The sequence below is a fragment of the Acinonyx jubatus genome, chromosome X (genome assembly GCF_027475565.1).
Source record: "Acinonyx jubatus isolate Ajub_Pintada_27869175 chromosome X, VMU_Ajub_asm_v1.0, whole genome shotgun sequence".
Taxonomy (NCBI): Eukaryota; Metazoa; Chordata; class Mammalia; order Carnivora; family Felidae; genus Acinonyx; species Acinonyx jubatus.
This window is the reverse complement of record NC_069389.1, coordinates 108,532,694-108,543,976: the sequence shown is the minus strand read 5'-3', so window position 1 is coordinate 108,543,976 and position 11,283 is coordinate 108,532,694. Positions and strand designations below refer to the sequence as shown.

Here is an 11,283-nt window from a genome sequence, read left to right as displayed (position 1 = left end):
TCTCTAGGGCTGCTAGGATCAGAAACCGGGAACGTCCCACCCAAGTTCCCGGGCTCCAGAAGCGCTTAAGACCGGAAACCGGAACGCTTCCAAAGTGGCTGGGGGCCCGGAGGAAGCCAAGGAAGTGGCGTCCTCTCCCACGTCGGCTGGCTAAGGGAACCAGATGGCAGGGCGGACGTCTCGGGGCCTGCCGGGAAATGTAGTCCGCAGGGAGTGCGGGCGCGCGCCTGCGCCCTGCGCAGCTGCCCCGGGGAGCCTGAGAGAAGCTTGTGCAAAGATGGGGAGTCCCTAAGTGGCCACAGGGCGTGGTCGTCCCGCGGGCGGTGTGAAGGGGCTGGCCGGTCCCGCTGGGGCTTCACCTACTGGCCGCCGCCAGACCTGACCCGGTCAGTCGCCGCTGCAGCTCCCTACGACCCGGCCGGGCCTTCCCTTGATTGTCCGGGACCGGGATCGGTCCCTGGGGATTGTCCCTCCGGGCGGCGGGATATCGTGGGCGGGAGCGCGCTGGGGCCATGCTCGCGCCCCAGGCAGCCGATTTGTGACTGGCTTTTAGACGTTCCCACGACGTGTCCCCCCTCGCCTTTCTCCGAGTGCCCGCTCTGCAAACACCTCTCTATCCGTGGGCCGGGCGAGAGCAGGCTCGCTCAGGCGGCTTTTGGGGAGAAGCCGTGAGTCCCGGGGTGCAGTGACGTTTCTTTGCGGAAGGGCGGATGGGGGGACAGCGGGACGGTCAGGGCCCTGGTGGACGTGGTGGAGGGTTCGGCGCGTCTGGGGAGGGCTGCGGGCTGCGAGGCTGAGCACGGTAAGGGCGGGTCCACAGCCCCAGCCGGCCGAGTTCCTGGATGCCCTCCAGCGACGGTTAGGTGCCTAGGCGGGAGATGGGGAAGCTTTCTAGGAATCAGTGCTCGGGACAATAACCTTTCCTGAGTGCATGCTGTCGTTCGCTTCCGTGCAGTTGCATCCGACACAGGAAATTTTGTGAAATCGATGCTATCATCATTTTCATGTTACAGACAGAAGCGCTGGGTGTCAGGCTCACAAAGCCAGCAGGTTATCCCGCCTGGATGGTCTGCCGCTGAAGTCCAGGTTACCATCGAGATAAGGGGTGATAGGATCACAGTGTACATCTGGGATGACTAGAAGGGATGATTTGGGATGATTAGGAAGATCATGAGTATTTTTTTCTTTGTCCCACTCCAGGGAAGAGGACAGGTACAGAAGACATCTTGGCAAATGCAGAGAGAGTACCCATAGCTTAGGGTGGGTGCTGGTATTGAGACTCGTGTGTGACCACGTGGGTGGCCTCAGGGATTGCCCTAAGAACATTTGGATGTTTTTAGACATGAGCATTGCAAGGGTCTATCCCTTCTAGCTTTGTCACCATTTTCCTCTGGCATTTCCTGGATGACATGGGACAGATTATTCAGTCCTCCTAAACCTCTGTCCTCAGTCCCCTCATCTGTATTTAGGGCATAATACTAGTCCCCACCCCCTAGCTCTGGGTGAGGGCCACATGACCTAATATATGCAGGAGGCTTAGAACAGCACCTCCACAGAGAGCCATGAACGTGATCGGTGTCCTTTGTTATTAATGTAGAACAGATGGCTGATGGCCTGTCCTGATGCAGTGCATTTTTCTCACGAGAAAGCCACTTGGCATGCCATAGCAGGATGAGGGTCATGCTGATATTGGCTGAAGTACACACGCCTTGAGTGGAGAAGAAGGAAGGATTTTGGATTTGCAGTCTTTGGAGGCGTGGCTGTAGCCAAGATGCCTGTGATTGACGGTGACCAAGGGTTACTCAGAGCCATATGGACTTTCAGGGTGTTCCCCAGTGTTTTAAGTATTGATCCCTATTTCTTTTGTGGCCTGTATATATTCAGAAACACAGGACAGCCCATGTTAGACTGGGCGTGGGGTGACAGGCCACCAGATGTATAGGGGTTCATTTAAGGGATGGGGTTCTTAGCCTTGTGCCCATGGAATTTCAAAGCCCAGTTGTGGCTTTGAACTATAATAGAACTGCAGTTATGTCTATGGAACACTTGAAATGTGGCCAGTATGAATGAGAAACTGAATTTTTTTAATAATAATTAATTTAAACTGAATCTGCCACATGGGACTTATGACCACCACATTGGGCAACACAATTCTAGAGGGTCCGCGGATGTTTACATTTTGTAAAATTTGTAAATTTTAAAAATTTTAAATTTTAAATTTTAATTTAATTTTAAAATTTGTAAAATTTTTAAATTGGATGTGTATGTGTGTGTTTTTCTAGGAAGTGAGTCCATCAGCTTCTCAAAACTACCAAAAGATTAGGATGTGCTGCTTTATGGTTTCGGCAGAACGTAAGCAAGTTAAGGGAGGTAACTATGGCCTCTGGTAACCACTGCTGTCCCTTCTTTCTCATTTTGTCGTGTCCTTAGCTGTGGGTGACTCCTCATGATGAACCCCTATGTTGTTTACTTCGTCATAGCAGGCTAGGACCAAAGGGGCCCAAAGCCCAAAGCCCACTGGTGTCCAACCCAAATTCTCATACATCCAGTTGTTTTAAATAGTCCAAAAAACATATTTCCAAAGCCATTTGGAGCCTACCTACTTTACATACTCCACAAAACTTCACCCATCATCTGCCAACCGCAGATAAGTCAAACACTGGAGCTACAAAAGACCCCAGACTGCTGCCACCCTTTGGAACTGCCTGACCCAGAGATTCCCCACTAAGCCGCTAAGAGACATGAAACCGTTTCCTCTCTCATTGTCCCTTCTTCTCTGGAAATTTCCTTGCCCCATTCCCCATGTGGGTGGTGGCCCCCATACCTCTGTCTCTGGAAGGTCTCTTGCTGGGAGGGATTTCCCCTCTCCTAGAACCCTGTCCTTGTGCTGCCCAAATAAGGTTTGTGTGCTACTCCCTCTCATTGTCCTGTGTCTTCCTTGATCACCAACCGCCCCCGCCCCTGCCAAAATCCCTCTGCTCACCAAGCATCCTTATATAAGGAAGAGGCAGGAGGGGTGGAGTTAGTAATAGGAGATATTACCATGGAAGCAGTAGCTGGAGTGATGCCAGGAAGGGGTCATGAACCAAAGAATGCAGGTGGCCTCTGAAAACTGAAAAAGGCAAGGAAATGGATTCTTGCCTGAAGCCTCTGGAAGGAATGCAGCCCATTAACAACTTGAGTTTAGATTTCTGAACTCCAGAAGGCTAGGAGAAAAAAAAATTCTTTTGTTTCAAGCCACTGGGTTTGTGCTAATTTGTTACAGCAGCAATAGGAAACTAACGTAACTTGTATATGCACAAATCTATAAATATTCCTATATCTATCCATTTGTGTCTATTAGAATAAATATGACTTTAGTCCATTGCCACATGGGTCATCCTAGCCTTTCCTTCTTGCTTAACTGTAAATTTCCTCACCAGCAGTGGCTCCCACCATCCAGCCTCCGTAAACTATACCTGTACGGCCATTTCTGAAATGTTCATCTATACCCCCATGAGAATGTACCACGCTGAGGACAGTGCTTTGTCTTTAGCCAGTCTGCCGACTTTTATTTTTTATTCATCCCCCACCTTTTACATTTTGAAACATTTTAAACATAGGGAGAATTTGCTTTCTGCTTGGCAACCTTAGTGCTGTGAATGCCGCCTCTCTCTCTGCTCCACTCGTTCCCTCTGGATTTCAGTCCCCTTCCCCTGAGGAGCTCCCCAGCAGGGGCACTGCAGGGGTGTAGAGCTGCTTGACCCACATCCCTACCCCGTTGCCTCACTCTGCCACCCAAGCCCGCGGCTTTCCCAGTTCTGCCTGACTCCTCTCCTGGTGGCTTTGTGGCTCCCGTCACATCCCTCCTCAACCTCCAGCCTCTCCCAGGAGGTTGTCCCCAGGTACACACACCTATATAACTGTATGCAATGGTACTGGAGAGAAAAGGCTACGTGTTGAGAGACTTGGAAAGGAAGGGGAGAGTATCAGGATAGGAAACATGAACAGGACAGACATTCAAGACAGGTTGGAAACCCTAGAGCAGAATGGCACCTGGCCCCAAATTCTACCTGGAGCTCTGGGAGGGAGACACCCTCTCAGTGCCCCACACCAACAGAAGGAGGCAAGAGGAGGCCAGAAATGCCAGCCTGGCACTTAGGAGAGGCCTGAGATTATTTCCTTGGGTTCCACATGGCTCATTTGTAGCATGAACGATTCCCGCTGCAGGCCTCAGAAAGACTCCATAGAGACGCCCAGGGGAGCCTGGGTCAACAAGAAGAGGCGTGGGGTAGGGAAGCGGATGGCCCAAGATGGACAGCTCTCCCTATTGGGAGCCACAACAGCAACCACAGACACCAGAATCAGATGCTGGTATGTGCTCACAGCCAGCCAGGACCAGTAATCCAATGGCCAACATTCAAACACCAAGGAAGACAAGAAAGCAAAGGGAATGAGTCTGTCCTTTGGCCACAATCATCTTGTGTAAGCATCTGTATCCAGTTATCTTCTTGGGGAGAGAGAAGAGGGTGGGTAAGAGGGAGAAGATGGGAGGAAAGAGGAGGGGAAAAAGAAGAGGAAGGGGAAGAGTAGGAGAGGCAGAGGAGTAAAGAAGTCTTCTTGAAGATTTCAGTGCTGGTGGATACTGTGCATCACCTATATAAGGATATAACATGGTGTAGACTTTCCCAGACATACTGGTCAAGGGAGTACTTTGTTTACAGCACAGTTACTCATATCTCCTAGATCCAGTACTCCCTGAAAGAGTTTGGGAAATGTGGCTCTATAAAGAGGCGAACAGAATATCCGGGCCTAGGGCACAGATGGGGGCGGATGGGGGTCCCTAACGGAGAGGCAGTGACACGTTGAAGACACTTGCCCCTCTCAAATTTGCTTTGAGTGCCCCTGGGCTGGTCATGGTCCCTTAGCCTGTCTTACTGTAAACAGGGATTGCACTGGATCTCTTTTAAAGGGAGCAGCTCTTTTAGAGTTCATTCAGAGGGCAAGCATCTGGGGCCCTCTGAGCCACTAGGACTCCCCAGTCATTTACAACTGCAGCCTGAAGTTGTGATAGCTCTTAGGCATTTTGCCGACAGTCGATGACTGGTGGTACTGGAGACAGAAAAACAACAAACAAGGGAGCTGGACACTGAAAGCCTAATCTGAACCATGACAAAGATTCATAGCTGGACTCCCATCAAAGCTGAAGAGGGCCGCTGTGGCCACATGGGACTGTGCTGGGGACCTAATGGAGTCACCACGGAGAACAGCCTTTCTGAGACCCCTGGGCCAGGAAGCACACACTAGGAGGATGCTAGGCCAGGGGTGGTCATGGATGCGCCGGGGTGGGGGAAGGAGCAGCCTAAGAGAGGTTAATAACAAGGATATAAATACAGTTCCAGCTGCCATGGGAGACCAGGAGAGGAGGTTCCTGGCACACTCTGCACTCTCAGGAGCCCCTCACACAGGACGTCAGACGTTGCAGCTTGGGCCCCTCTTGACTGGACGGCAAGAACAGAGCTGCTGACATCCACAGCCCAAGATCCTTCTGAGATCCCAGGGAGAGATAGGTGCCCACGTGCCCAACGGTGCGTATCTGTAGGTAGAACAGAATACAAAAGTCTTGCTCTCTTTTCCCCTGAGAGAAGATTTTAATGTCTGCAATGCAAATGTTCTTTAGACAGCTGAAACCTTACAACATTTTTCGGGACTGGGGCTCCTGAAACCCGATTCCAATTATAAATGCTAATCGGTTTAATGCATGATCAGCTTTAGAGGAGAAATGTAATTGCAGTTCATTGAGAACTTTACACAAACAGTGGATAGAATGTTGACATATCTAAGGAGCAGACTATGTCAAAAAGATTAGGACACTGACATGTATTTTGATTCTCGCCTTTCAAAACCAGGTCTCACATCTATACCCACAAGGCCGCTTACTACAATCACCCATGATTCTCTGCCTGAGTGTTTTTTCTTACCCTTGGAGCATGCTGGACATGACTCAAGGCCACTGGAAGTGTCAGATATTTATTGCCTCTGCAAGTAGCGAGTCCTTTATTAATAATGGTGTGGGGGGGTGGCACCTGGGTGGCTCAGTCAGTTAAGCGTCCAACTCTTGATTTTGGCTCAGGCCACAATCTCAGTTTGTGAGATCAAGCCCCCCATCAGACAGTATGGAGCCTGCTTGGGATTCTCTCTCTCTCTCCCTCTCTCTCTCTGCCCCTCCTGTTCTCTCTCTCTCTCTCTCAAAAATAAATAAAATAAACTTAAAAAAATAATGTTTGGGTATTTGGCAGCTACATACTCTAGGTTCCATGTCCCATACTTGGGATGGATGTGAAATGTATTCTACCCAGTCTCCCATAGTCCCCCCACTGAATAAGCTCCACTTGCCAAAGTGGTAACTTTCTAGATCATCCCCCCCTTAATTGGCTGCCTTCCTTGCAAGTCTCACTTCATCACACACACTTACCGGTGTTACCTGGTACTTCCTTTCAAGTAAGCTATTTGTACCGATGGTTGGCCTCAGGGTCTGCTTCCTGGAAACCAGGACTTGGACACCTTGTATATTAAAAATGCATGCAATTCAATAACACTGATTCAAAAACATATATGTTCCCCTATGGTTATTGCAGCATTATCTACAATAGCCAAGATATGGAAGAAACCCAAGTGTCCATCAATAGATGAATGGATAAAGATATGACATTACACATGCTCACACAACTCACACACACACACACACACACACAGAGTGGAATATTACTCAGCCATAAAAAAGAAGGAAATCTTGCATTTACAACATGGATGGACTTAGATGATATCATGCTAAATGAAATACGTCAGGGAAAGATAGAAGCCATATGAGTGTACTTATATGTGGAACCTAAAAAAACACCGAACAAACAAACAGAAACACATTCATAGATACAAAGAACAGACTGGTGGTTGCCAGGGAGGACGTGGGGGAGGGATGGGCAAAATAGGTGGAGGGAATTAAGAGGTACAACCTGCCAGTTATAAAATAAATAAGTCATGGGGATGAAAAGTACCCCATATGGAATATCATCAGTAATATTGTAATAACTCCATGCTGACAGATGATAGCTATACTTCTGCTGAGCATTGAGTAATGTATGGAATTGTTTGATCACTTACGCTGTATACCTGAACTAACCTAATATTATATGTCAACTATACTTAATTTAAAAAAAATTTTTTTAATGTTTTTATTTATTTTTGAGACAGAGAGAAACAGAGCATGAGTAGGGGAGGGGCAGAGAGAGAGGGAGACACAGATTCCGAAGCAGGCTCCAGGCTCTGAGCTGTCCGCACAGAGCCCAGCGTGGGGCTCGAACTCACAAACTGGGAGATCATGACCTGAGCCGAAGTCAGATGCTCAACCAACTGAGCCACCCAGTCGCCCCAACTATACGTAAATTTATTTTTAGATGTGTTTATTTTACTCTGAAACTCATATATTCGGTTGGAAATAGAGTTCTACACTCAAAGTTATTTTTTACCAATATTAGAAAGATAGGCTCTACACCATTCTTTTTCTCTCGGTCATTGTTGCTTGCTTCATTATCTCCCCTTTTCTTTTTCCCAACTGATGAAGTGTATCAGGAACACAGAAATGTATAGAACATATAGGGAATAGCATAATGAATGACTGTGTGAACACCTCCCAGCTAGGGAAATAGAACTTGCAACACAGGGAATCTATCTGCCCTGGGGTGAGCACCAGCCTGAATCTGGGATTTCCCATGTCTGTGTGACTGTTATGTAGAGCAAACAGGGGCCAAACCACGAACATGGTGTTTCCTGACCCCTCTGGATGCCCCAGCAAACCTCTGCCGGCCTCCTTCTTCTCTATTTCCCATCATCAACTGCAGGATCAGGCCTCATGATTTTTGTGATCACTATGCGGTGATAGAATGTGTTTGGTGAGCTTAGTATTCCACACGGTCAGGGGGTCAGGGTCCTGTCCAAGGTAATAACCACAGCTCTGATGGATTTTCCAAGTCTATGCCTCCGCTCCCCCCCAGCTCGGGCCTGGCCCGGGCTAAAGGCCTAAGTAGGAAAGGGGGACCAGGTGTGGCACGTTCATCCCACTGCGACTCAGCCAGAATATGCCTCCCTCCCCGTTTCCAACCATTAGACCCCCACGTGGAGAGCTGTCCTCATTCCCCCCAGTCACCCCCTTTCGAAACTTATTTGGATTCTGACTTCTTCCCACTGTCCCCCGCAAACTCTGAGACCTCCGAGCGGCCTCCTGCAAGACCCGTCTCCTTAGTAAGTTGGAGGTGTGAGGCCTTTTCGCTCGTAAACTCAGCAGCCTTTCCAGCTTCTCCAAAGGGGGCCCCTCTCGATTCCAAATCCCCCAGACGCTGCCGTGTTAGGAAACACCGTCGAAGGGTGAATAGCAGGACTTGACACGTTGGTGGCTTTTGGCTGGCACAGAGTCGGAAGCACGGAGAGCACGAGAACAAGAAACACACGAACCCAGGAGAAGTGAAATCAATGTTTCAACTTGAATGGTTTCCTCAGGGGAAGGATTCGCGGACCCACAGCATTTCCTGGGATTTTTCATGATCCCTAAGGATCTTGGGTGGGTCAGTCCCATGGCTTTTTGGCAAAGGCCACGTCCACCCTGGTGACCGTTGTGTGAGTGTCCACAGCCACCGGGTCCGAGCCTCATCCTTTTTGTGCCTCCCCAGCTGCCGCCCCAGTAAAAAGCTATCAGCACGTTTTAACAGGCCCAGATGGGTTTCAGGTATTCACCTGCCTTCTTGATGCTCTGCGTGGGCGCGCTGGGACCGACGTCTCCGTGTCCTTTCTCCATGACTGGTTGACACCAGAGCCGGCTTCGGGAAGAAGCATGACTGAAAAAGCCTGTAAAAGTTGACGGGATCTAGAATTACCTCTAGGAGAGATAACAAGTGGCCCCAGAAGCTCCTCCGCACTTTAAGAATACACACAACATGCGTATGCGAGGGCGCGCACGCACACACACACACACACACACACACACCAACTTAGTCATAAGATACTGCTTAAAGGTGACACCTGATGTGAAACGCCAGCTTTATCACTTACTTGATCCCCACATATATATGAAAATATTTCTAGACTCTCTAGTTTGTTCCACTGACGTGTTTGTCAATTCCTGTTTCATTGCTAATCCTATAGAGTAAGTTTTAATATCCAGTAGGGAAAACTCCCCCGTTTGGATAATCCCTCGCATTTTCTCTTCAAGGTCATTTTATACCCCAGGTACTGGTTCCAAGTATACACTCAAATTCCTGTTGTGGTTTATGATTGCGGTCACACTGAAATCACACATTTAGAGGGGAATTTAGAGCAGAATCGACAACATTTCAAAGATTAGCCTTCCTTTTCCCCCCCAAAATAAATAAAAATGTTATTTCAGTGTCCAAACAGGAAGCTCATGAAAAGGTTCATGGACATTTTCCCTAGGTTTTTTTTTTTTAAGTTAATTATATTTGGAGGTATTTTACAATGCTCATGACGCGTTTGAATAAGACATTTTCTTTGTATTGTATTTCCTAATAGAAGTGTCTACAAAACTTATTTTCTTATGTGTTTAACTGATGTCAGCCAACCTTTCCTGATCTACTTCCTGGGTGTTTACTTTGGTTCTCCTAAGAAGGAAATCCATTAAGACAAAGGCAGTTTTGCCACTGTCTTGTGTTAGTCGGACACTAATAATAGTTCTCATCCCTTTCTGAGGTCTTTTAGAGACTGAACTTCGTATCTTAGTGTCTTGACGTGGTTCTACTAGGTTTGGGACGATAGCTTGGAGGCTGGGCCCTCCCTGCCTCTCAGGCAAAGGAGGTCTGACCTGGTTCTCATAGTCCTCAACTGATCCAGGTGTCACTGAATGTGGGTAACAACTGACCCCCCCCACCCCGGCCCCGGCACCACTGGTCCACTTGCAGTTTTCAGCCGTGAACCAGTAGTAACCAAGGTGATCGTGTCCAGCGCTCGGAACTTGCATGTGGTCAAAAGGTTCTGAGAGCCATTGTGAGTCACCGTGACACCTCTGGGCTTAGCCAGTCAGGCCCTGGGGCTCAGGGCAGGAAGGATAAGACAAGGAGGAGAAGAATCCTCTCTCTCACTCCTTGACCTCTCTTCCAGACGTTCCTGAAGCGAGCTCGGTGGTCTGAGAGGTAAGACATCCATATCCACCAATAACATGTAATATTTCTTTGTGACGTTACCTCGCCCACCCACCTGATGACCCCCAACCCTACTGGATAAAACGGGCACTGCGTCGGGTTCAGAAATACAGCACAAAGCTTTTGGGGGGGGCAGTCTGGGGGTGGTGGTAGGGATCAGGGGTGTGGGGGTCAAGGTCAGGTATTAGGGGTGAGTGCGGTCTCCAAACGCAGTTTGTCATCACACTCACAGCCCTTGTCCTTTGCTCCTCCGGGCCTTACACAGATCTGTCAGCACCTAGTTCCCAGCCTTAGATCCTTTCCTTCTTGAAATGCCTGGAGTGGATTCTCTTTAACTGTTCTTGCCTGTTGCAGGGAACAAGGCAGATAAAGCGATCTCTGAGGACTACCCTGGAAACAGGTGCATGTGGTGGGGGGTGGGGAGGGAAGAGCCCCCCGGGTCCCCTGGGTCAATTGACTTTCATCATCTTTTCCAGGAGTCGTGCTCCTTCGTGAAGCCGTCTGTGGCGTCAGCGAGTCATGGAGAAAGAAAAACCTGAAGTGAAACCCAGCACACCCGCACCCAGCAACGAGGAGAAGACACCTAGACCCTCAAGACGCCCCAGGCCTTCCCAAAATATCCTGTGCTTTTTACTGAATAGGCAGCTGGGGAGGCACAGAAGTGACGTGGACCTGTCCATGTGGGTGTGGATGCTGGACTGAGCCACGCCCCGGTGCAGGTGGCCCCTTCCAAACAACCATGGGTCTTGCCTGCTCACCCCCACCCCCGCCCCCACCTGTTGAAAATGCAAAAGAAAAATGGATTTAAAATAACAAACACCTCTCTCGTGTCAGCTCTTGAAATAAAAGCTGCGTTTTCCTCCTTTTGGTTCGATGTGTTCTTATTGCCCGAGCAGCATTCTTCGGTCAGTTACACTGGACAGGGGATCGTGCTCATGCTCACACGGAGTGCAGGAGCTCTCCTACACCGGGGGATGGCGAGGTCACACTGCAGGGCGGGTCTCTTCCACCTTTAACCCTGGACAAAAGGGAACCGCGATGTGGAAGCAGGTCCCTCCAGGAAGGGAGACTCCTCTCCCTAGGCGGTTTTGAGACACCC

The 11,283-nt window shown here is 49.2% G+C and overlaps 1 protein-coding gene across 7 annotated transcripts; it reads left to right on the top strand.

The window, feature by feature from the left end:
- Positions 1-230: 230 nt before the first annotated feature.
- Positions 231-11,046, top strand: LOC113597274 (embryonic testis differentiation protein homolog B). Of its 7 annotated transcripts, XM_053201716.1 has the most exons (7): positions 231-386; positions 2,283-2,370; positions 4,210-4,464; positions 5,376-5,567; positions 10,144-10,175; positions 10,539-10,584; positions 10,661-11,046. In XM_053201716.1, the coding sequence occupies exon 7, from the start codon at positions 10,704-10,706 to the stop codon at positions 10,884-10,886; it is 183 nt and encodes a 60-aa protein (XP_053057691.1). In that variant the 5' UTR covers positions 231-386; positions 2,283-2,370; positions 4,210-4,464; positions 5,376-5,567; positions 10,144-10,175; positions 10,539-10,584; positions 10,661-10,703; the 3' UTR covers positions 10,887-11,046. The 7 variants fall into 7 exon arrangements, with proteins under 7 accessions (XP_053057691.1, XP_053057693.1, XP_053057692.1 ...); XM_053201718.1 differs by lacking the exon at positions 4,210-4,464 and having other exon boundaries at positions 2,283-2,352; XM_053201717.1 differs by lacking the exon at positions 4,210-4,464.
- The last annotated feature ends 237 nt before the right edge of the window (positions 11,047-11,283 follow it).

Coding starts and splice junctions, on each gene's coding strand:
- LOC113597274 (XM_053201718.1), top strand. CDS start 10,704: ATGGAGAAAGAAAAACCTGAAGTGAAACCCAGCACACCCGCACCCAGC.